Source organism: Lissotriton vulgaris, chromosome 6, assembly GCF_964263255.1.
Source record: "Lissotriton vulgaris chromosome 6, aLisVul1.2, whole genome shotgun sequence".
Taxonomy (NCBI): domain Eukaryota; kingdom Metazoa; phylum Chordata; class Amphibia; order Caudata; family Salamandridae; genus Lissotriton; species Lissotriton vulgaris.
The window spans coordinates 1,079,440,545-1,079,467,210 of NC_141694.1; the positions used below are offsets into that span (position 1 = coordinate 1,079,440,545).

General features: G+C 43.9%; 1 protein-coding gene across 1 annotated transcript in view; it reads left to right on the plus strand.

Moving 5' to 3' along the window:
* ACSS1 (acyl-CoA synthetase short chain family member 1) overlaps positions 1 to 26,666 on the plus strand; it is a 1,180,850-nt gene that overhangs the window by 165,949 nt on the left and 988,235 nt on the right. Inside the window, exon 2 of the mRNA XM_086927145.1 lies at positions 20,455 to 20,551. Within this exon, the coding sequence (XP_086783271.1) occupies positions 20,455 to 20,551 (97 nt within the window). The remainder of the gene's footprint in view (positions 1 to 20,454; positions 20,552 to 26,666) is intronic.

Consider the following 26,666-nt stretch of genomic DNA (forward strand, 5'->3'; position numbering starts at 1 on the left):
TCACGGACCAGGAGGCGTTATCGGCGACCACGGCGGAGGTGCGAGCTGTCCCACGAAGGATGATGCTGTCGGCGTCGCTGGGCCCAGGATGGGGCAACAAGCCTTGGCAGTTCTCAGGGCCACGTGGTGGGCCTAAGATGGCGTCTTGAGTGGACCAGGAGGGTCCGGGGTGCTTCTCGCAAAGATGGAAGCAAGGGCCAGTCTGGAGCAACCAGACCAGCAGTGATGATTCTCGGATGTCGTCACAGAAGGACACAAGCCAGCGGCTAGTGACCAGACAACGTGCTGAGCAGCGAGCAGAAGGGCCCCACGCAGATCGTGGAGATGCTGGGGAGACTGCACTTCGGTGCTGGAGCGGCTCAGGGTCGGGGCTTCTCGGACCCCAGAGCACTCACCAGAGAGTTACCTCGATGGTCGTGCTGGTTTTTTTTTTAAGAGCGTGCAGGTTCTGATGATGGCCGGTCCCTCGAGGTCTCGTCGCACCCACAGATCACAGCTGAGCTGATGACGTGGGTAGAGGTCAGAGGTGCCAGGGAAGCCGGTTCTCGTCGAGCTGGGCCGTCGGATTCCTTGAGGAAGGACTTACAGCAAACCGCAGAGTTCTTAGTTGGTGCCCGCTGATGCAGGGTGACTACTCCTTAGTCACAAGGGAGAAATCTTGAGAAGAGTCTTGAATGTCCTTTCGTAGAAAGTAGTTCTTGAATCAAAGATGATCTAATTTGGAAGGGTCCCCGCTCCGGCCTTTATTCTAAAGAAAGGGGTGGGTACATGACTAGGTCCTGCCCTAAGGGTGGGACCAGGAAGGGGGGTAGTTACACCCCTCTCCCCTGCCGGACTTTCCCCAGGCCAGGGCTGTCGCCCCTGGAACTGGTTCTAACCGGCAGATGCGTAGTGAGCACTGGGGTGCCACTCCGCAGTCACCTTCTCGCCAAAGCCCTACCTACCCAGAATACACAAACCCTGTCTGGGACGGTGCGAACACCGCCCTCGACAGGAAACCCTTTGTCCAAGTGATCCTCGCTGGAAGGACTCCCAGCAGCAGGAGGTCAGACTCGTGTCTGTGGTGGCAGCATCCATTTTGTGGAGCTGAGGCTTCAGTTAACTTTAACCGGGGTTCACAGTTACGTACATGTCGTGTCCCTCTAGAAGGGTGGGATGCTAACCTCATCGCCAGACTTGGTGAGAGGGCAGCACCCCGATTCGTATGACACCTTACTCGACATGCCTTGATAACGCGACACCGGAGTTACCGATATGGTACGCGTTATCATGGAACAGCTATTGGGTCTTGATTCCGCAAGCTGCAACCGGGCTCGGCTCGGGCCTGAACCTAGCTCACACGAGCCCACGCACTCTGCCTTCAGGATTGTTAAGGCCTGCCATAGGAGTGACTGATAGGAACTCGGGTGTCCATTGTATGGTTAGATATAGAACTACTATACCTAAAGCAAAGGGTGATTACACGACTTCGCCCCAGCTGTCATGCAGCCAGTTGTCAAATTTAGGAGGCCAGCCAGGGGTGGCATAATACATGCTGCAGCCCCTGGCGGCCCTGGGTACACCTATGCCCTGAGTTACAGGGTCTGATAAGGTGGCCCAGTACCAATTGGTAAATGCACCTAGGGTACATATCGTAATTTAGAAAGAGAACAGCCAGGCTGTGGGTCTGATTAGCAGGCCCACAGCCAGAGAAAGTCGTAAACCAGTGAAACAAAAGCAAAAAATCTGGGTGATCATAGGATTGCAGACCCTACTCTCCTACACTTGGGTACCCCCAAGATTGGCTACTGTTGTATCCTTGTAAGTCCCTAGTATATGGTACTAGGGTACCCAGGGCATAGGTACACCAGGGGTCCCTTATGGGCTGAAGCATGTATAATACCACCCATGGAAGACCACTCGGATTAAGACTACAGGCCTGCTATTGCAGCCTGTGTAAGCTGGTGCTAGCACCACGTATGCCAGATATAGGTTTCCTTATATCTGAGGTCAACTAACTTAAAACCTATAAGTCCCCCCTAAGGCAGGTCTTACAATCCTGAAGGCAGGGTGCTTGATTATAAGTGTCAGGGTGCCCCTGCATGAGCAGGAAACCCATAAAATCCAGAGTTTATTCTCCCGGTGTGTAGGTGCACCAGCCATTAGGATACATAGTGACCATGCGTCACTACGCGATGGCTATCTCTAAACTGGCTGTACCGAACCCTGTCATGTTTGGTATCAAACATTTTGGTGTTGGAAACGTGATTCCCTGCACTGTAAAGCTCCTCCAGGAGGCCCACAGTGCTCCCGGTTCCAGTCTTCTAGACCTGGACAGCAGACTATGGTTGCTGCCGACCAGAGAGACGATTCTACCCTCCTACTGCTGAGCCAAGCTCGAGCCCTGGAAGGCAGGACAATAGGTTTCCTGTGACAGGAAGATGTGAATACCTCCCTGACACTACTTTGTGTATTGGGACAGGGTGTGGGCACTTATCAGCGCCACTAGACTGCTTTGAAGGGCACAGTTTGTTCCCCCCTTGCATACTCCAGTTGAATCCAGTCGCTCTGGTGCGAAACTGGACAACGGGCATGGGAGTATCCTACTCACTGTCCAGCCCCTCCAATGGGGGTGACCCCTGAATCACCTCAACCCTTTCCTTTAGGGTACTTAAGGGCTTACCTGTGGGTGGGTCTCTAGCTTCGTGGTGGGACAAGAGTCTGTTATGAAACCACTTCATCTTCACCCATCTGGGTGCTTTGGACTTCGCTGGATTTCGCTTTGGGAACCAAGGCTGCAACTGGGAAGACTCCTGCTACTCCTGGTCTCATCGTCCTGTCAGTTTCCTGCATCGTCTCTGCCTGTGCTCCATACAGGTTCTTCTACAAGCCTGTGGACATCCAAGACACTCAAAGTAATCTCCCTACATGTGAAGGAGTCACTTCCCTGCATGTGCAGGCACGGCAACAAAGCTGACCTGTCTGCTATTCCTGAGCTCCTGTGGACTCTGAAAGGTTCAGCAACACAGGTGGTAGTTCTGCAACTCCTTTGAGGCTTGCACTGTCTTCACAGCAAGTTTGAAGCCAGTATCCCTTGTCGGAACCGTTCTAAAAGTACAGTGACTTGCCGTTGCCAAGGCTTGTTGAATGTCTTTACCAGAGATCTTCGGGCGCCAAGAAACTCCAGACTCAAGCATCTCCTACAACCAAGATCTTTGCCTTTTCCACATCCTCTGCACCGTGGGCCTTCATCTTGCGGCTCAGGTGCCTCCTGCTAGTGGGTCATCTTGAGGATCTTCTTTGGCTCGATGGGGCTCCCCTGCTTGCTCAGAGCCTGCTCTGACTCACCCGTTTGTGGTGTGTCACTTGCAGGTCCCGACACTGCACCTTCTCTGACGACTACATTGTTGGTGCCCCTGCCGGACACTGACCCCCTGGCTCTTGACATCTGACGTGGGACAGCTCGTGAACAGCTCCTGGTCTTCTGCAGCATCGCCTGGTTCACACATCTGCAACTTCAAGGGCACCATCAACTCTCCTGCATCCCCTACATTGTGGGCATTTGTCTTCCGTGCCTCCTGGTCACTCCTGAGTGGCATAGACTCAGTACCCTCTGCTTTTAGGTACTGCTCATCTTTAATCCACCTTTGGGTTCCACTGGACTCTTTCGCCTTTTTAGCAAGCAGCGTCTTCACTGAAGTGCTCCATTGTGGTCTACAGCAGTTTCCAACATCACTTCACACCTACGCACCCAGCTTCCCTGGTGTAGGTATTCTGGTTCTTGGGGTATCCACTGGTGAAGTGACTCTCCAACCTTCCATCTTTCATAGGTTTTCCTGAGGGTTCGCTGGGAAGAGTCCTTCTTCAAAACTGCAACCACAACTGACCCTTTGACTTGTATTGACCACATGGTTGTGTTCCCACTCTGCACACGCCTCCGTGGGTTTCCTGGGTGCTTACCTTGGGCTGCTCTTTGGTCCCCTACTCTTCTACATCTTCAAGGACCAGTCCGGTCTTGAGTCGTGGTTCGAAGTCCACTATTTTAGTATATGGTTTGGTCTCCTCCTGGAGATCACTGTGTATTTGTGCTACTTACGTGTTCTACTATCCAAGTATTGTGTGTATTGAGGTTATATCTCCAGGTAGGAGATATTGCAATTTGTTAGTGAGTGTTTATAATCAATACATATTTTTATAACTATACTGTGTGTTTTTTTTCACTTAGCCTACATCATCAGATTAATTACTGGTAAAAAGCTGCTTTACACTCCTTCTGGACTATGTGACGGCTGCTCTCCACAGCTACCACTTAGAGAGCTCTCTAAGGTTGTCTAAGACCACTAAAATCTGTTTAAGGGTTGTCTGGGTTAGTTCAGGGTGCTACACTTACTTAAGTGTGCACCATATACTAAGCCAGCCTGCTACAAGGGATTATTGCATTACTGATTAGAGCTGAATCACAACCATATGGCAGTCGTTTGTGAGTCGCAGTGGTAAAATAATCATTGTGCACACGAGTTTACCTTATTTTAGATTGCATTGTTTACTTTTCCTGAAGGACGGCCCATATATTTGTTTATATAGATAAATTAAGAACTCCATTAGATACACTTTCCACTCTGGTTACGATTATTTTCTGAAGATGGGAATAACATTCGCACTTTACCTAAAATTGATTTAAATAAAAACTGTTGAATGGATTTGAATATGAAGAATATGTTAATGAAATGAAGAACGACTATTGTATGAGCTTAAGATTTTAATATTGAGCTGCTTTTATTAATGTATTTTCATTAGTCCATGTCTTGCACTTAAATGAATATTATTTTTCTTACTATCTTGTGGAAAACAACAACTTGTTCAAAAGTTTTACAAGCCAAATCTGAACGCTCGCCGAATAAAAAAAAAACACCACTTATTTAAAAAAACGTGCTAGCAGTTTTGAAATAGAACTTTCGCAAAACAACTACAGTTCCAGACAATCAGGAGAAGAAACGTTTTTCCTTAACTCATGAGAACTGAGCAGAGCTGCCTACAAGCGTAAGCGTGTTGGCCAAAGGTAAAAGTAACCTTGAGAAATATGCAAAAAATGTTCGAAAGTCAACATCCCTTATTTATTCTGCGCAGGTTAGCGTGTCAAAAGCAGACTGTACTGTATATAACAGGTGTTAACTAGCAAGGACCTGTTTTTCACCTTGACAAGTATGTATACCGTCAGATAACATGTCACAATCTAACAATCTTTTCATTGATTGTTGGAGGTCGTAAAGGCAAATATAAAGCACCAAGGACACTGACAAAAAATCAAGGTAAAAAATCTTCACTTAGTGTGCCGATTAGAAAGTTATGCCCGTCGAGCAGTAGACTACAGATGAAGCTAATGTGTTCAATGCGTCGACTTGGTAAAACAAACATTTTGTTGTTGTCATTTAAACAACGTGGATTGTCGCTTTCAGATTCCTTTAAAAGTAATGTCTAGCTTTGAAGACTTAATAAATATTATTTTTTTTCTGTTTTGGTGGATTTTTCTGCAGTGTATGCCGAATTGGGATTCCCTATGGCCTATTCGTGCGAGAGTGCCAAAGTACCTATTTGAACCATTTTTTTGAGCAATTCAAATTTTATTATTATGTTTTTGATTTACAACAGGAATTCACTTATCCGCAGAAAGCAAATAAAACACACGCAGATGCACATTGTAACTTCCGACAACCCTACATTTTGAGCTCTTTTAAAATATATGTATAGTTTAAAAGCTAACATTTCACAAGGATCTATGCTATACACTCCGTATTTCATCGACAACACATCATGACGACAGCCAAAACCAATACACAGATCTTTACATTGTCTATTGTTCAGACCACATTCTATTCAGGAAAGGGAAATAAAACTCAAACATTGTAATTCCAACCTATACAGTTATTAGCTGCACCTCATAGTGAACAGCTTCACAATTTGTCCCTTCTAAACACAAATCCATGAATGATGATATGGAAAAATCGGGATGGCAAAGAGAGGGGATTTGTATTTCTCTTCCACTAGGGAAGGACAGATTCCCCTCTTATCCCAATAGCCGCCTGAACAATGGGACTGCTTGTCGCACCTCATTCTGCATACTCATAGAATCCATTAGACTGTAATCTCAATCTTCAGATTACCCTTAGGATCAGGACCCCTTTGCAGGTAGCAGTGTTCTATATAAGTGTACAAATACATAAAATGATTATAACATATTGCCCATATTATTATTATTATTATTGTTAATGTAACTAATATTATGACTATTATTACTACTATTACTGCCATCCTTACTTTTATTACTATTATGGTTACTGTTATTACTGATATTCGTATTAAGCCTGGGCGGAGTTCGCGGGGTTCTGCAGAAGTGGAGTTCCACTACGCGAAAGTCCACCAAGCTACACAGAGTTCTCCGAGCAGCAGAGTGGGTTATCTTGTGTCACCCGCAGTGATTTTTAGTGCCTGGTGTTCGTTCCACACTGTAAAATCAGTGCGAGCGGCATCTCTCACAGTGCAAGAGGGCGCTACTTCTATCTGCCACTCGAGTAGAAGTTCTACTCGAGCTGCAGCTTCCTCAATGCGAATAGAAGGTTTCTCAACCTGAGTTGTAGCGACCATCCGGGACCGCCCCTGTTGAGCAATCTCACTGGGAAATGGTCTAGCGTTGCGTTTTCCCCGCTCGTGCTTGCCAACTTACTGTTGGCGAGCCAGAGTGAGGAAAAAACGTGGGTTTTTCAGAACTCCGCGAGCACGGAGTGTGAAAAACTCTGCCAACAGACCGAAGTTCACCCTTCCAGGCTTAATTGGAACAGTATTACACTAATTACTACTACTGTTCTATTACTGCAATTATTACTAGTGTGGACAAGTACAAGCACTACTCAGGGTTCCCACAAGTAAGTACAAGACAAAACGTTGGGTGCCATGTTGCAGGGATTCTGCTCTTAGAACAAAACTGTGCTTAGAACCATAGAACATCACTATGTAGGGACTGAATTACCATACCACCTCAGAACCTCCGAGTCTGACTAGCTATAGTGACTCACTTGCCCGCCTAACCTTACTAGAGAAACAAGCAAATTGGCACCCCAGAACAGAATACTCGTGACCCTCTCAGGAATCGCGGTAACAGGACGCACCCTTTCACTCTATCACTTGTACTCATCCACAATAAGATAACTAGAAGACACAAAGGCAGTTTGGAATATTTATTTAAACTATTCTGCTCTGAAACATAGTGTACCTGCCACATATAGAAAACAAATGCATACTAAAAATACTGTTAGCATGGTTAATAATCCATATCTCATGAAAATCCCTAATATTTTATAGGACAAAGCAACCTAAATCCCCCTTCTTGCTAATGAAGCTAAATGGTTATATATCTCTGGTATTAGTGGCAGATCCTGTACCATAGCATTCACAGATGGATGTTCTACATCACAGTAGACGCAGTGCTCTTGTCTCAGAACTCTTGTTCCATGCGTGTATTTTTTGCTCATGTACTCATCTATATGATGGGACATGTGTGCACATAAACAACAGCTGCATTCATGTGTTATGTCTAGGTGCTATTGCCTAACCAGAAAAAAATAACAGGGGGCATTGCTGTGTGACCCTTTTCTATGGACTAAATCCCAGCAAAAGTATAGAACAAGAAAACATATGCAGGTACAGTATGAAAGTACAATGTGGCACAAAAGCAAAATATGTTTATGTAGTTACGTGTGGGAAGAAAAATGAGGCCCACAGTATGCACAGTTAGTCCAACATAGGAACAACTACAATGGGCCATGCAGGAAACACACGACACTTGGTGTGAAGTTCAATACTTTAATTTAAAAATGCATGCTAGATATTTGAATAGGCAAATTTTAGTGCAAAATCTCGTCCTCACATTCAAACCAAACTGTAAGTCTGATGCAAAATCTGTTTCAAGAAAATAACTTTGTTTTACCTGATCTAGAATGGCAAGAGTCATCCGTTGAACATACTAGAACTTTACTGATAATTTGTTATTGCATAATCACTTCAAACATTGAGCTATCCATTTTTGTTGGACAAAGGTGATGCCTAGCAAATCCATTGGCCCCTTGTGCAGTGTCGTTTCAGATGCTTGGTGGAAATAGTCTCTTCCTCCAGGACTTTGTTGCTGCCAAGTCATTCTGCGCAGGGAGCCAAGCTCTACCTGAGAGCATCTTGCCCTTCTGTACCTATAGGCAGGGTCCAGCTGTAGGGTCTTCTACAGGGGTCTTCTGCATTTGTTCATTGTAGGCAGGGGGTGTGTAATAAAAGGCCTCCTTTCCTGTTTCAGTTGTAGATTGGGGGCAGAGGCCTGCTTCATAGGTCATCTTCCTACTTGTTTATTGTGTGTAGGTTTTTGAGTAGTGTCCTTGTTTTGTAGTTGCTTGGCCCAAGTTTTATTTATTTATTTATGTTTTATTATTTTATTTAATGCTTTTACAATGTCAAACAGTGCAATACGTTTTTACATTGGCTGGGTGCAGTACAATTCTACGGCAATCACCTACAACGCATATCTTTTATTACAAACAGAGTTGATATCCTTAACCAGAGCATTTTAGTGGTTAGAAGGAACATGTACCGTCTATTCTACTTATCATGAATGTGGATAGGTATATATAACCTCTTTACCCTGTGTATGACATCTACCTTTTATGTAGTCGAGCATGTATCCTTTCTGATCTTAATTTCATTTGCTTCCTTCTGGCTCTCCAGTTTCCTTTCCCACCATGTACTGTTAGTATAATCCCCAAAAACCTTTGAAGTGATTCTGTGGTGGTAGTAACTCACTATATGTGTCTGACTGAGTATTGCAGTATAGCATATCTTTAGCCCAATCGTCTAATGTCAGAACAGGGCCTTTAGCCCAGCGTATTGCCACTCTGCGTTTGGCGAGCAGTAGGCCCATTGCTAGTAATCATCTTCCCTCTTTGTTTATTCTTTTGTTATATCCCAGCAAGGCAAGGAGTGGGTCTAGAGTAAGCGAGAGGCCCGTAATATTGTTCAATGTGTGAAAAATCTCATCCAAGAATTGTGAAATATTGGGGCAATACTGGGCTACATGTAAAAACCCAGACTCACGTTCCATGCAGTGGTGACATGCTGCTGAGTCCCATAAGCCAAACCTACATACTCCCTCTGGTGTTTTAATAAATCCTATTGCGATATTTAAAGTGGATTAGACGGTGTCTACCATTAAGTGAAATGTGTCTAGTCATTTCACAGCAATATCGCCAGGAGTTGTCTATAACTTTGTTCAGATCTCTCTGCCAGTCCTGTCAGGCTTTCATTAATTTTGGTCTCCTGGATTCTTGCATAAGATTATAAACGGTGCTCACCAACTTAGCAGGTGTGGTGGAGCATATGATATAGGAGAGCGTTGGCATCACTAGTGGCTCCTGCATATCGTCGCCTAAAAGGTCATGCAGTGCATGCCTAACTCTATGGTATTGATATTGTGTGAGGGGCGAGGGTTCATATCTTTCTGCCAATATGTCTTCCCACTTCTAAGCCATTCCGTCCTGAAAGAGATCCTCTATCTTGGTGATGCCCAATTTCCTTAACACTAGGACAACTTCTCTTTCTCATCTAGACGGGAACCAGGAACACCATTCTAGAGGGGTTAAAGGGGAGTACATGAAAGCTCCTGCCTGCCTATTTAGTAAATTACGCCAAGCACACTCTGTAGAATTTATAGAGTATAGTGTACTGTGTCTCCTATTTGAGGTTTGGAACAACTTCTAAGGGAGAGTTTCGGGATCAGCAGCCACCCTTTCAATGTGTAAGTGTGGTAAAGCCTGAGGCCCATATATCCAGGAATATGCGTGTGAGCTCAGGGCAGTTCTATAGTATAGCTCTAAGTCTGGAAGATTTAGACCACCCATAGAGTATGGCAGGTTGGGAGTATCCCATTTAACCTTTAGTTGCTTACCGGCCCAGGCCAATTTTATTAGCAATCAGCGAAGTGTATCAAATATATGTTTTGGAAGAAGCATCGGAATATTTTGGAACAGGAACAAGAATCTGAGAAGAGCAATCATTTTCAGGAGTGAAATGTGTCCCATCAACGAGAGTGGCAGATGAATCCAATGAGTGACATCCTATCACAACTTGCAGATTGCCTTCCCATAGTTGTCAGAAAGTACTATCTCAGGATCAGTGGGCACTTGTATTCCTAAATAACGTACAGGATCTGTGGTTCATTGTAAAGGGAAATCCAGCTCCACTGGTGTCATGGATGGAGTCAGAGGGAAAATTATCGATTTGGCCCAGTTAATCTTTAAGCCCGAAAGTTTCTCAAAGCGAGTCACCTTCGTGAGCACTGGGGTGAGATGTCTTCCCCAATCTCAAATAGATAGAAGCATATGCAGAGACAATAAGGCGATAACCAGGAAAACGCAATCCTCTATGCCCGTGGTACTCTCTCAATGCACTTTCCAATGGCCTCGACACCAGGGCATATACCAGGGGACAGCCCTGCAGGGTCCTTCAAGAGTGTATCAGTACCATAAATCTTTTTTTCGGCCTATGAGGCCATTAAAGCACAAATAAAATAGATACAACACATTACATACAACGTGCTGATGATATCCATAAAGCTATGTAAGACCGAATATATGTATATGAATTTCCTATCGAAGTATTTAGGTTGGCGAGGTCAACTCCTCTACTCGCCAGTCTAAAGAAGGTTGTACAATATGCACACAACAGATGGTCTTTACATTAGCCGCAAAGTAGTGATCAGTAAAGTGCATGTGCATAGACAATGGGACAAGTTTAAAAAAAAAGGACACCTTCAATCAGATATAGTCTTTTTAAAGATACAAAAGCAGAGCCTTTGCGCAGCAAGGTGTCAATTTATAATATTTAAAAACGGCAGTCTCATTAAAAGACATTATTAATGTCCGGAAAAAAGTGTAAACATTCAAATTTAAAAAAGGATCCATATGATAGCATAGAGCCGCCGACTTGGCTTACAGTTCCTGAGAGAGAAAAAGTGCATGTGCAAAGCTTCAGCTACAATAAGGTTGTTGCTTGGGATTGGGCCCATGCAAACCAGACAGGACTCAAATGAAGAAGGGGCTGATGCTTTTACAGGGAAAAAAACCAAGCTTTTTACAACATCTGGTTTAAAAAGAGACAATTTAAAACAAGCAGAAATGTGTGGAGCGCTTGATGCTTAAGATAGTAGTACTGAACGTAAAGAACATCAGTTGATTTAATTTATTAAAAGAATGAGGAAGTACAGGACCCAGTTAGCATGTTAAGTAGTACTATACTGGGCAGGCCTATAAGCTCTTCTTTAACCCCTTCGATGCTGATGACGAGCTCAGCTCGTCATCACCCACGGGTGTCGTGTGCTGATGACGAGCTGAACTCGTCATGGTGCCACTAAAATGGCAGTTTCCAGCACAGGGGGGGGGGAAACGCCTAGCAGCCAAGTGGTTAAGTTGGCTCTGCGAGTACACCACATGGAGAATAAAAAGTATGAAATGGAAAATACAATGGGCATATCGGTATCATAGTCTGAACACCTCACAACAATGTCTGGACTCCAGGTTCCTACATAACTAATAGCCAAGAGGACCTTGCCCTCCTATAACCTTGGCAGAAAAATAACACATGAGTTTCAGTTTCATCTGCGTTCTCACACACTGGGCAAACCGGACAAGGAGCGCCCGCCCACTTATTAGTAAATTAACAAAGCTGGAGCACCCCATGTCTAAATTGGAGGAATAGCTTCTTCGTTAAGAGCGGCAAAATTTTGTTCAGCACCTTTTGTAGCCTATATTAAGTTTTTACTTCCAGAAACCTGAAGGTTAAACGATGAGGCGTGCCCCCCCTCCAAAGCTGGGCCAGTTTGTATTCTCTATAGGACTCTAAAAGTGCCTTTCTAGGGGTTGCTTAGCAGGTTTCTTCTGCAGTATTCCACAAATTGCTCCTCCCCATTGCCTCACACATGTGCTCCTAATGTTTTTCAGCCATGGGCGTTTTCTCGCACCTTGCAGGCCCAAAACTTCGGGATTGCTCCACAAGCGTTGCCAGAATAAAAGAGGTCTAAGGGCTACTTCGTCTGCAATCGGTCTGATCCCGAGGTCCATTCTGAGAGGAGTTAGTGGGGTGCTAGAGGGGATGCCCAGGAGTTGCCTAGCGAAGGTGTTCTCTGTGAGCAATAGAGAGCCTGATGAAAAATGCCCCCAAATTTCAGCTCCATACAGCATGGCACCCCTGACCTGTTCTACCGCAGGGCCTACCAATTTGTGAGTGCAGCTCTTATATGCCTTTGAGCTACCCCGCTGTTTGGGCCAGCTTCAGACTTGCTTTCTTTACCCGTGCCCCCAGTCCATTTTCTCATTAACCCCTTGCATGCTGATGACGGCCCCTATCCGTCATGCACTACGGCGCTCGTGTGCTGATGACGGCTGGGGGCTGTCATAAACCCGCCCACTCGTGATTTTGCCACACAGACGCAGTATCGCGGCAGCATGCAAGGGGTTAAGCGTAATCACCAGGTACTCAAAGATAGATACCCTCTCGACTACCTTCCTTCTAGACAGGGATTTGGGCGTGTGCTGTTGTTCGCATTAAATACCATATACTTTGTTTTTTGAAGGTTGATCTCCAAACCCCTGTTTCTACAGAAGACACTAAAGATATCAGGTGCCCTCTGAATTCCCATAGGCAATTTTGAGAGCAGGAAGGTGTCATCTGTGAACATCATAGCTGGTATTTTGAGGTTCGCTAGCCTGGGGGCATCAATATCCTTTCCGACAGTCAGTGACTCAATTAGGCTATTAATGAAAAGGGAGAAAAGGGTCGGGCCAAGACACAGCCTTGGCGAACACCTGTCTCTACTGGAAAAGGAGCTGAGAGGTCTCCATTTTTGCTGTGCCTAATTAGTGTAAAATTCCCTTGATGTAAATGTTTCACCTGGTGGCAAAGGTACTCCAGGACTCCCATATCCAATAATATAGCCCAAAATGTATCCCTCGTGACCAGGTCAAATGCGGATTTAAGGTCCACAAATATTAGATAGACTGCCACCCTCTATAATCAGAGATTTCCATAAGAGGAGTTGCAATCTGAAAATGTAATCAATTGTGGAGATCTATGCCCTAAACCCAGCCCTAAAGCCAGTTTGAAGGGGGTGAGAACATTATGCTCCTCTATCCAGCATTGTTTTTGCCCCAAAAGTGCGCAGGCAAATATTTTCTGACTTACATCTAAGAGGCTAATGGGGCTGTAATTGGCAGGGATGAGACATTTTTGAAAATTGGAATGATTTTAGCCCCAGCCCAGGTGGTGGGAATCGCCATGCCCTGGAGGATTGCATTGAACAAGGACCACAAAGAAGGGGCCCAGACAGAAGGCTCAGAATGGAAGAGGTCCCAGGGATCTTATCCAGCCCTGGCTCCTTGGCTGGTATTATCTTGCCCAGTGCTTCAGTGATCTCCTTTAGGGAAAACAGAGGGATGACTGGGGAGATGGGAGGATTAACTGCAAACCTATCTTCATCCTCTGCTAATAGATATAAAGATTTAAAATGTGCTCTCCAGAATTCCTCTACAATATTGCTTTGTATAGCCGATTTACCTTCTGGGGATCCCGTGTTGATCACGGTCCAAAATGCCCTCCTGTCGTGGTTGTTTGATGCATTTCTAAGGGAGTCTCATTTCTCGCACTCCCAGCTGCTTTTTGCCTTCACAATGGCATTTTTATAGATTGCCCTTGCTTCCCTGATTATTGAACTATCATTTGCTTTAATAGCGACTAGAAAGCAGGCAACAGTCGCCCTGGTATCTTCCAGGCTCGACTATTGTAATGCGTTATATGGGGGCTTAAACAAGAAATCCCTACATCGTCTCCAGATGGTCTAAAACTCTGCTGCTAGGATGGCCCTAATGCTGCCCAGGCTTTCATCTGCAACACAAGCCAGAAAGGACCTCCATTGGCTTCCCATGCATGCCAGGATTTCCTTCAAACTCATCTGTTTGACCCACAGGGCTGTGTTTGGATCTGTCCCCGAAGGCATAAAGACTCTTGTTAGTCTTTATTCTCCTAATAGATCCCTAAGGTCATCCTCGCGAAATCTGCTTGTCATTCCCAGATTCAAAAAGGCTAGATGGGGTGGACGAGCCTTTTCCATCCTAGCTCCCAAATTGTGGAATAATCTTCCTCCCAAACTCTCTAACCAACCCTCTCTGGCCATCTTTCAGAAACTTTTGAAGACTTGGCTCTTCTCTCAGGCCTATCATTAAAGTATCTTGTTTTCTGTGAATGTATATGTATGCACTGCCCCTTGATGCCCGTTGGGCTAAGTTTGCGCATTACAAATTAATTTCATTCATTCATTCATTCATTCATTCAGAATAGCTGACTTGGCTACACCACAACATTCTTTATACCAAGGATGTTGTGGTTTTCTAGTCAACCTAGGCCCTTTACTGGTGTAAATGAAGGTTGCCAGGGTGGAGAGCAGTTCTTGATGGTTGTTGAACATTCTAATTTGGGAAGTGGAGGTACCATTATTCACTGAGAGTGGATTCGCAGCCGCAGGAAATGAAATGATCAGTTGGTATACAGAAGCCAATTACTCTTGCGATTGGGAAAATTCCCCCCAGCGGACTCTCCTCCCACCGTTGGTCATTGTTAATCTAGGGTCAGGTGGTGATAATGTTTCAGGTGCATTACTGGCATCTGGTGGAATACCCTCTAGAACAAGAGCATTATGGTCACTATCGTGATGAGGGATAATCTTAAAATCGAGTACCCTATGCCACGATTTGGTGTCTACCAGGATATAGTCTATGGTCGAGGCTTGCCCTTGTCTGTTGTAGGCGTACTTGCCTGGGCTGTCAGATACTGTGCGACCATTGCAAGCTCTAAGTGAAAAACTCAATGTCAGGGTATGCCTCTGTAGCACCAATGGGGTCCAAGCCTGAATGGGGGAGATATTGGGCTCTGGGATAACCCAAAGTGAATCCTCCTCACTAGAGATGCTTGTGGCCAAGCCGTTCAAGGGTTCAAACTGGCAATTAAAATTTCCACCTAAAATTACCCAGAAATTGTCAGGGATTGTTAAAATAAAGGTTATCAATTGAACCCCAGATCATGATTGTCACTGCTATGTGACTAGATGGGAGGACAAAGATCACATTCATCCTCTCGCATAAGGAATGTCTGTCGAACGCTGTAATACAAATAGTAGCACATTAGATCATTGATCTAAACAAACTAGTAGAAGCCCATTAATTAACCTACTGTGCCATGCTTTATCCTTATGCAGTAGGAGCATACTACCTTACCGGCCTGTGTCACTGTGGCTTTAGAATTAACCAATAATTAATTGTCAGGTTGCCTGTTTTTGCTCTACCGATGGATTTATTTGTTCAGTAAAGCTGGCAGGATTGCTACACAGAGTTACTGCTCCTCCCGTTCTGGAGTGGCATCCCCCAGTGAAGCAGGGGAACTTGGAGATTGCTTTTGAGGTCTCTCACATTCTCTTTTCTTCAGGAACTGCAGCGCCTGCCTCAGATCAGTGAATATATGTACTTTGCCACTTGCTTGTATGAGTAGCTTTGCAGGATACATCATATTATAATCCAGATTGAGATCTCGGAGCGTCCTATTTACCTGCAGAAACAGATGCTGAGCCTCCTGCACCTTCTGCATAAAGTCCGGGTATAGGGAGATGTCCATTCCCTCATGACAGTGTTTGCAATTCACTGGATTTACGAAGAGCTACATTTGGATCCCTGTAAATAAGTAGCTTGGCAATAATGGGACACGGAGGGGCCCCTGGCAGCGGTCCAAGGGCTAACGAGCAGTGAGTTCGCTCTACTATTAACACGTTCGAGGATATGTCTCTGCCGAGGAGGGTAACAGGCAGCTGCCCTACAAAGTGTTCCAGCCATTCTTATATTGTTCTGCCTAGAGCACGCCTCTAAATCTTCTGCCTTGACTTCTACCACTCGCAGGCTGCTCCCCAGGTCCGAGTGAAAGGATAGCTCATTTTACCAATCAGAACCCAAGCCAACTGCAACTTCCACCCCTGTAGGATCACAGTATGTCTTCTTACAAAGTATGCTTAGCAGAGCCCTCAGGTCGAGGTGACAATGATCAGCCTTTCTGGGTAGCCGTCAATGCAGTGATACACCACTCCTGGACTGTTTCCACGTGTCAGCCAACCTGCTTGGCCCAAGTTACATGCAGACACGCAGTTGAGGGTGTAGAAGTCTGGGTGCAATGGAGAGATGCATACCTCTTTTTGAGGGATGCTGAGCTGAAGGGGATTTTTTGTGAAGTCACTCCGTAGTTCACAAGGGTAGTTATGTGAGCAAGTGGCTGATTCAGAAAAGTCATTGTTTGAAAGAAAAAAGCAAGAGGTATTTAAAACTCTCGCTGGGACCAGGTCAAGTAGTGTTCATCTTGGAATGGTAACATATCAAGAGAATAGGCAGCAGTTTATGAACTCTGTCTCAATCCAGAGATTGTGTGGTCTCTTTCAATCTCAACCATAAACCAAAAGTCCTGGTTTCCACTTGCATTCCTGCACATCAAGGCCTTCGGTGCCTGAATGTTGGATGCATTGTATGCCAGTGGTACCGTGGGCTTTGAAAGGTGGGAGCAGAATGAGATGAAAGCTGTTGCCCTTCAACCCGAATACTGAGCCATCAAGGGTTACTCAGGCCAACAAAGTGGAAATTCATACAAATGCAAGCTGTGCCGGACAATTTAAGAGAAGGATGGTCTGCACTGCCAACCAGACCACAGAAATGCAATGCAGTTAGAAAATGCCAGGAGTAAGTTGGGCCTACAGCATAATATGGGGCCCGGTCTGTCAGCTTTTTGCTTTCTGATTTCCGAGGAGCTCCTGAATCCACAAATAACTCTGTAAAGATGCCTAATAAAAAACGACAACTATTTGCCTAACGAGTCTAGTTTGTTTATGGTGGTAAGTTCTTCAAGATCTACACCTTGTAAAGCAGTTTCATGGAAAATATTCAAGATGCATAGAATTGGTCAACATCGCGTCATCACCTGTGTTCCCCTCCCACCGGAAGTCCTGGCTATTGTATTTTTAAAGAGTTGTGCTACAATTATGTAAGTTAACAATTCCAGTTATCCCTAACAGAGTACTGAGGGACATAATTACTAACATTTCTAAACAGGCACACATTCATAACTAGTTGTTGTGTAGATTTTTCGCATGGTTTCTTAGGGTACTCAGGGTATGTTTGGCATCCTTGTCAGAGCTAGGCTTGCAAGCAGTGGTACTGAAGGTCTGGTTACCAAACTATTACCTCCCAAAGCCAGTAACACTGATTGCTTAGATGCATTTTTTCAATTTCAAATAAAAAGATTTAGCACTTGTTACTCTCATGTGTGATGTCTGTCTGTTTTTAATTATTCCTCAGCACCCTTGCATAACTAATATGCATTTGACTAATTCTGAACAAGTTACTAGAAAACATTTACAGGTTCATTTGGGCCTATGTGTGAGTGTCCTGGCAACGGTCCTGCAAGTCCCCTCAGAGGTACTGATACCGTGGGCATCGATAACTGCTGGGGGTGGAAGGGGCGAAATGTCACAGGAACAAGAGTTGGTCCTTGAGGGTCCCTTGAGGAATGGGGAGTGCCAGACCGGAGTTCCCTGTAATTCCTCATTTCTCCCCTGAGTTTCATGCGATATTTCGACTGCTTTCAGCTGCCAAAATGTCAGCATGAAATGCTGCGGATCTATGGTGTTTCTGCTTACTTTGTAGCTCTGATGGGCCAGTAACCTCCATTATCGGCCCTCAGAATTACAGCAGCTCTTGGAATGAGGCGTTTACACCCATGAAATAATAACAGATAAAAAACACAGTTGAGCAAATAACATTAGAATTGAATGTTCGGCTATAGTCCGCCGAATTATTACATCATTCGTGTGAACTGGGAGCTATATTGAGTAAACATTTTTTGCACCCAATTTGCCTAGGTTGTTACACCATGCACGCCTGTTGGCGGTAACTACCTACAAGAAAATCTTGAGTAAGCTCAGTTTGTGCTCTTGCATATTTGAACTCTTCTCACCAAAGTCTAATGACCCCGTATACAATATCCATTCATAACCAGCTTTTCTGAAGGAGTACAAACTGACCACTTAACTAGAAACATTTTTTTTATGATTTGTTCTTTTGCAGTATCAGGAAACAGTTAATATGGTTCATTTTGCACAGTTACAGGAAGAGCTCATGAATGCATTTGCATATTGCATAGGTTTTACCATAACCTTTGCACATATAGCTCTCCAAAAACACTAGCAATTATTGCAAGTATTTTTGTGATCTACTTCGGGTCGGTTGGATACCAACATTATTATAGTGTCAGCTCTTCCTTATCTACTGGGCGTCCTATTTTGTCTGCCTTGAAGCGAAAGAAGGTCAAGATGACTTTAATGAAATGGAAGACTGTGGAAATAAGTACCAACGAGTTTATCTATTTCCTGTATGTCTTTTAAATCAAGCAAGATGTTTCCATCTGCTCTAGAGTGTAAGGCGTTTATTTTCTGGCATGTAGCATTTAGGCATTGGTGTCCTCTGCTAAGACACAGCTGTTAATTGCTTGTTACGCAATTATGAGCCAAAGGCATAAGTAGAACATAATTAAAACGCATATAATGTTTACGAACATGTGGCCAAAAAAGTTCATAAAACTTGTTCTCCCAGCCCTTTCCCTGCTAGGCAAATACACGTGGCTATTATCTCTAGCTGTTTCGTGTCCTTGCTTCACCTCTCCGTGAGCCAGGAATGCCGGCAATATAAATGTCTTTATTGCCACCATTGTAAGCTTTCTGGCAGCATGTTACTACCAGCATGAAGACGACTATGCTACTATATACAAGTTTTTTCCCCCCATAGTTGCTGTTGATTTCCAGGCCGTGAGTTATGGGCCCAAAACCAGGAACGCAAAGGCCTTTATTGCGAGCATCCCGGAATCAGGCACATTCTTTTGCCTCCCCAGAATTACTGTTACTGGGTGTCTCGGTAAATTCGGAAAGGTAAATAATGTTCTGAGCAAGTGAATACCGTGCAGGAATCATTGTATAAAACACAAGAATACTTAATTACGATGGACACGCTAACTCTAGTTACTGGGCTCATATCAATTGTCAAGCTACTTGTAATTGAAACCATAGTGGGGGCACAGGAATTGTACATCTGTGATTGCCCTTCAGAAGTAGTAAGATAAGACCAAAGGGCTGATTATGACTTTGGTGCTTCTGCACCGGCTCTCCGGTACAAAGAACACACGCCTGATTACGAGTTGAACTTGTGCAGGTGGGCGGTCCTTTTGCCGTTCCCACGGGGGAGACCCTAAAAAGGGCACCACGATGGGAACGGCAAAAATGTTCCAGCACAGCATGGACTATAAAGTCCATGCCATGCTGGACCTGGGGGTGCAGGCAGACAGGGGAGCACATGTTGTGCCCCCCTGAATGCGTCCCGATAGCAGGGGGCATGGGGACCCTGTAGGGCCCCTTTATTTCCCACCGCCAGCCTTTTCATGGTGGGTTACTGCCATGAAAAGGTTGGCGGTGGAGGAACTCGAAATATGCTTGGCTGGACTGCAACAGTCCCGCACAGCATATTGTATTGCCCCTCTGCTGCGCCACTGCCAGGGAACAGAAGTTCTCTGGCGCAGCCGGAAGTCCACTGCAGAACGATGCAGAAAGTAGTAATCTGGTGGTCAGACCACTGCGACCGTAGGTCTGGCAGTCCATGGACCGCCAGACTCATAATCGACCCCTAATAGCTTTCTTGTTGCATACTAAATTACCCACTTACCTCTGTCTGTGCAGTGTTCTTCCACAGTGCTTTAAATGGAAATATTTGAGAGCAGGTACTCGCTATTGAGAGTGCCTGCTTCCTCTTGAGAAGTGATGGTACTCTCCCATTAATTGTATTGCAGCAGTGCTGGGTAGTACAAGTACTCTACCCAAAATCCTCCCAAAGCCTAGTTTACTACTTTCTTGCGCTCAAGAGAACAGCAGATCCGCTGAACACCAGGAAACCACATAGCCTGGTTCAACAGTGCCTCTCTTTCAGTAACCCCTCGCAAGACCACCGGAAACCAAACATGAGCTGAGAGATATGAGGCGAAGGGGGTGGAGCAGAGGTCTGCAGACTTCAGACACACCTTGGCATTGACACACAATAGCATGCTTCCTTGCAAGATATGGCAGTAGTTGAAACCTGAATAAAAACAATTTTAACCTGCTGAGCAGTTTAATGAAAATCCACTTTTTACACCCCCCCCCCCCCAAATGAATATTTCACACAAAACATGTAGGTTGACATGTTTATGGCAAACGCTGACATGTGGTGATTACGATTTAACACAGTATCTAATAGATGTGTTCTCTCTCTCCTTGACTGTAAACAGTGAACTGTCTGGACCAGCATGTTCACCAATGCCCAGACCGAGTGGCTTTGATCTGGGAGCGAGACGAGCCCGGCACGGAAGTGAAAATCACCTATAGGTAGGTGGGGCATCTCTTAAATTTACTTTTCGGTATGTGATTGAGCAACTCACAATTGCTGTGAACAATAAAGCACGAACGGCAAACCCAAATTGAGAAAGCGCCATTTTTGTGTGTGGGCTTAAGGGATAGCCCCGAGGATGAAGAAAAACTGAGAATGCAAGAAACAAGTGGCAGAGCAGAGAATCCACTGGCAGCCTCCTGTTCTGGCTGAGGATTTTGCCGCTGCTTTGCAAAGATACCAGCATGGTGCTCCTTTGGAGTGGAAATCCTCTTTCTGTGTTCTTAAAAGTACAATAAACTCGTTTTCCGGAGAAGCTAACATTAGTGATCTGTGTAAGGTTGTTGCAAAAATTGGCAATGTGAGTACAATACATTGGGGGTCAGTGTGAGGAACATGTTTTGGAGGGTAGAGAGAAACACCTACAAGTGTGTGGAGTTCACATTTGCAGGCTCTGCTGTGAAAAGTTAACAAGAGTGATCAGTTGGATCAGCTACTATTACTTGAATGTGAGAATAGGTTGCACTGGTGGGCAGTATCAGAGGGAGGCGATATAGATTAGTGTGAGAAATGAACCCTTATAAGCGGTGTTGAGCAGCTTTCACCCATTAATAAAATCATGAGCAGGCGCTGGTAGACAATGAGATGAATTGCTAATGGTGTTCTATGTGAGGAAACAAAGTCAGCAATGTGAAGAGGAGACTTTGGTTGAGCTTGTGTAAGGCATACATTTTGAGGCAGCATGAGAACCATGCACTAATGGGCGATGTGAGATTTTAGAAATTATCTTCAGTAAGAGGAGCTGATATTGGTGAGAAGCGTAAGACGTTCACAGGGGTGGGCTATGTGAGAAAATATCACTAGTCAGCAGCCTGAGTAGATGATATTGCCTGGTGGTGTAAGCAGCTTAGACTTGCAAGCAGTCTGAGATGTGAATCGTGGTGTTTGGAGTGAAGAAAGAACAATGGCTGGCATTATTAGGGATTTTCAACTTGTGCAGTATAATGAGGACCCTGCTTTGGTAGGCAGTGAGAGGCTGGTGGTGGTGAAGATCAGGAATTGTAGATCAGCATTAGCAGCCTGAATTAGTGCACATTGTTTAACAGTGTGGAATGCAAGCTGTGGTTGGGAGGCGGGGAATGAGGCACTGATGTACAGTGTGAAGAGCAGACACTTGTCGGCAGTGTGAAGAGCTAACACTGTTTGGCAGTAGGAGGAGCTAGGATTTGTTTGTATTGTCTTTAACTGAAAAAGTGATATGGCTCAGAAGTAGTGGTAGAAGAGGGTAGTGGTTTCCTGGAAGTTGTAGACAACGAGATTCGTTTGTACTTGGTTTGTGAAGTTCCTGTACTTGTGTAATGGGCTGGGAACTCCACGAGTGGGTGGTGAGAGAAGCATAAGAGAAGCTGACCCTGAATGGCCATCTGAGAATTAGAAACAGATTTTCAGCTAAGAAGCAGGCACAGGCAGGCACCATAGGTATATAGTATTTCTATAGCGCAGAACCAGCCATGAGACAGCGGAGCACTGTACATGGTAAAAGACAAGTCAACAAGTAATTGGAGTGGAAACTAGGTTGTAGACAGTTAATACATTGTTATGTAGTGTTCTTTAAAGAGGTGAGTCTTCAACTCTTTCCTAAATTGTAGCTGTTTTGGGTGATCCTGGGATGTTGTTCCAAATCCTAGGTGCATAGTTGGAAAAGGCCTGCTGTCTTTCTTTTTTACACTTCTTAGTGTGCAGTCTGCTAGTGACCTTGAAGCGGATGTGCTGAGATGCACCAGAGATGGTGAGCATGTCTGCAAGATAAACAAGTTGCCAGTCGTCATAGATTTGTAAATGATGCTGCAAGCTGATACAAGCTGGCCCAGGAGCCAATGCAGGTCCATATGGATGTGGTTGATTCAATCATGTTTGTTCACACCTTGAACGAGACGTGCTGCAGTTTCTAGGATGCCCCTAATGAGTTCCAGTGTGGAGCCTGAGGCCACAAAATATAGTATTACCACCATCTATATATGAGGGTACGAGGGCTTGAACAGCAGTTCTGAAGTTACTTTCTGGAAGAAATGCTTTGGCTTTCTTTAGAAAAGAGATTGGATACCAGGACATCTCTGTGTTTGACAATGTGCTCCTTAAGGGCGAGGTTGGTGATGAGGTGACATGAAATCCAATGTTCATATAATTGAGTGAGCTTTGTGTATCTTCTTTATTGCTCTAGGCAAAAAATTGAGTTGAGGTACAGGTAGGTATTGGACATCCAAGTGTGAATGATGTGCAAGCATTGTTTGAGTTGTTGGTTGTCTGAAGCAGAGTAGACTTTCAAGTAGAGTTGTGTATCCTCGACATATTGGTGAATCTTGATGATGTTATCTGTGAGTGGAGCACCGCACAGCTACATGTAAATGTTCATGATGACAGGAGTATATCTGGAGCCCTGAGGAGCTCCACAGGTGATAGAGATCTTTTGGGACCAGGAGGTTCACCTATAAACAAATTGGTTTTGGTTGAAAAGGTAAGAGGAGAACCATTGATGAACATTACTAGTGAATCCCATTCTAGACTCCAGGGGGCATCTGAGGGAGGAATGGTCGACTGTGTCAAAGGTAGCTGAGAGGTCTAGCAATATCACGAGCAAGAGGCCATCTTCATCTGTGGTCAAGATGGTATCATCTACAATGGGTGAATTTGCGGTGTCTGTGCTGTATTATGATCTGAAACATTATGAAAAATGGAACTAGGGCATGATGGCCATAAATTCAACATATGTTTCAGAGGCAATCATTCAGATTCTTTTTTGACAAGTTGCAGGGATAAACGATTTAAAGGGTCCAGCTATCACAGCAAAAAGTATTGAAATTGGTTCTGTTTAATGATAAGATATATCACATCAGTAAAACTACAATTGCAATCAGTGAAAAGGTCCTATGTTTGGCGTTGCAGTGAAAGTGAAAAAATAATGTGACAATATAGTGATAATGTGACAATATAGTGAAAAAAAATACAATGCAAATATGATGAATGGTCTTAAACAACCAGACATCAAATTTTAATGTGGGAACCTTCAAAGGAAACAAAACACAATGGGTTTCACAAAGTCCAATCAATAATGAAATAGTGGTTTAGACATACTAGTCGACATCGATCCCAGAGAGTTATTTAGCCACCTACAAAGACATAGGAATTGTCAAAAAAGAACAAAGAAAGTAAGAGCGGATAAAAACCTCACAGTAAAATATCATCAAACCTGCTCACCTGGGAAAAGGTAATGCAATGTCTAACTTCTAAGGGATTATCAATGTCCCACATGGATTGCCTATGTCAGAAGAAAAACATCAGAATTATAAAACCGAAATTTCCATGAGGAAATAAAGAAGGACTTGGAAAAGTGCATTTGGGGAATTTTAAGCAATCTAAAAACACCAAGTGTAAGAGTACCTGTGATAGTATACAAGTATGATAAGGATGGTGAAACGCTGTGATGGCAATCATGGAGGCAGGGTTGTGCAGATTAATGACAATAAGAACAAATAAATCAGAAATGGAAAGTGCTAACAAAAAAGCACTTCCATTAGTTTTTATCATGCTGTCTGCCCCCCAGGCTTTCACTCGTTAGCAGAGCTACGCTTATGTTATTCTTATGCTGTTTGGAAGACATTACTATGCTAAATGATTTATGGTTTTGGCATCTGTACTTTCATTCTGCTCCCTCTGATTATTTGGCACCTGCCTTCAAATGCACATGGACAGTCACTTTCTCTTGTCTTTTACTTTCTGATTTATTTGTACTTCTGGTCATTAATCTGAACGACCTTTTTGTCTATCCCATTTCCCTGTTAAATAACTCTGAGGTCTGTTGTGTCTTAACCAGTACTTCATTATTGATTGGCCTTTGTGAAACCCATTGTGATTTGTTTCCTTTGAGGGTTCCTACACCTAAATTTGCTATCTGGTTGGTTAAGACCATTTCATCATATGCATACTGTACATTTTTTGCACCCTAAGTGTCAACTTATTTTATCATTTTCACTGCACTGTCACAGGTACCACCTTTTCATTAATTGAAATTGCCATTTTACTGATGCGATTTATCTTATCTTTAAACAGAAGCAATATCAATACTTTTTGTTGCAATAGCAGGGTACTTTGAATTGTTTTTCCAGGCCAACTTGTCAAAACATTTTCAGAATTATTGCCCCAGAAACATATGTTTTATTTATGGCAGTGTGAGCTAAAGCCATCATAGCAGTTGTGCATAGAAAGTTTAGCATTGATGTGATCTTGGAGATGAACTTAGACTGCTTTTTCACTGATCTTGTCAAAGAATAGCAGGTGAGTGATGGGTAGGTAATTGGTGAGGTCATCAGGGTCTTGTGTAGGTTTCTTTAGGAGTAAGAGGATCTGGCCTGTCTTTAGAGCTTTTGTGAAGATGCATTGAGCGAGGGAAGCATTGACAGTGGTAAATAGGAATGAGAGAGCATCTTCAGAGAGAGCTTTGATGAAGGACAATGGTAAGACATCATCTTCCTAAAAAGTGGCTTTGATATAATTGAGTATGTCGTGAGATCTGGGATGGGTATGGCCTTAAAGGCTGTTCATGGCAGGATTGAACAGGAAGAGGTGGGTATAAGAATTGAAACAGGCTTGGTGTCACCAATTTACTGAAGGATTTAGTGCAGATAATGTTTCTGAAAGGCAGGTGTTCATGTAAATCATACATTGATCCATGATGCACATTGGTTTAGATCGGAACCTTTTTGGTTCCATACATTTTTAAATTCAGAGGAAGGAAAAGGTTTTGGAAGAAGAACAGGGGTTAAATCTCTGTCATCCCTTTAGAGTGTACTTGATGTTAGTTTTGCATTTTATACTCTTTTACCTTCTTTTACACGCAGTAAAGACTGCTCTCTCTCAAGCTTTCGGTTGCTTCTTTTCACTCCGTGTCTTAACACAGGCAGCTATTTCATAAATGTATGTGCATAATGAAGTGAATTGTGAGTGATCAGTGTACACATTATCCATCTTCATAAAACATTCTTTATTCTACAAGAATGGAAGAGCAATGGTTATAATTTTTGCGTAAGCCATTTTGAATAAAAAGGATCATTGCACAATTCTTGCAGCAGTGAGCACAGGGACATGATGTAAAGGAAGCACTGTTTTACAGAGGCAGGTTATGTGTTGCATTTTGTCACTTCAAGCCTGGGTTCCACTCTTCTTCTGAAACTGTTTAGAAAACTGAGACTTTAGCTCAACACTACAAGGTTTGTTTTCACACCCAGGGGTGACACAATTGAACTTAGTTCAATGAACCAACGCTTGAATGTGAAGTACATGTTATTGTAGCCCCGCATAACCGCACCCAATACATGGTTGAAGTGGCATTCATGCTTTTGGGTTACTAACAATCCCTAAACAGAGATCCAGGGACGCCGTGGTAATTGGAAACCAACCTATTTTCTTCTTATCTATTCCACACACACAAACTGTACTAAGAAAAAGACACTTTAACTAAAATTTATTTATTTCAATAGACTCAACCTAATGCTTAGCACATACTAACTAACCGCACAATTATAATTAAAACAGAACAAATGCATGTTAACAACAAGAATAAAAAGAACATTTCTACCATAGCTAAAATGTCATCTAAAAACGTATCCCCCAAAAACCTACTTGTATGCTCTACACTAGGAGAGCATGGAGAAGTATAACTTGCAGGCAAGAAATCTTTCTGCCTAGTAGCAGGAAGTTACCATGGCACTGCATCAATATATAACAAGCACTGGCAATGCCAAAAGGCCTTGCCTATGAGAGAGCTATTGGCTTTTGTCATTTATATTTTAGTCATGTTGCATAGCAGCACAGCTGCTGCACAGTATGGCTGAAAGTAAAGAAAGAGCTATAACACAGTCGGTTCTGGCCACATAACATCACTTTTTTACATTGTTTGTGGGCAGGCTGGATGCAACGCACAAGGAAGAGAGGCCGTGTGGGGGACCAACACAGACAAGGGAGGGTGTGGGGAAAGAGCACTACGACTTGGTCAGTGCTGGCCACGTCTTAGATCTTTGGTTTGTTTTTTGCAAAGTGGGAGTCAGGAGGGAAGGAGGG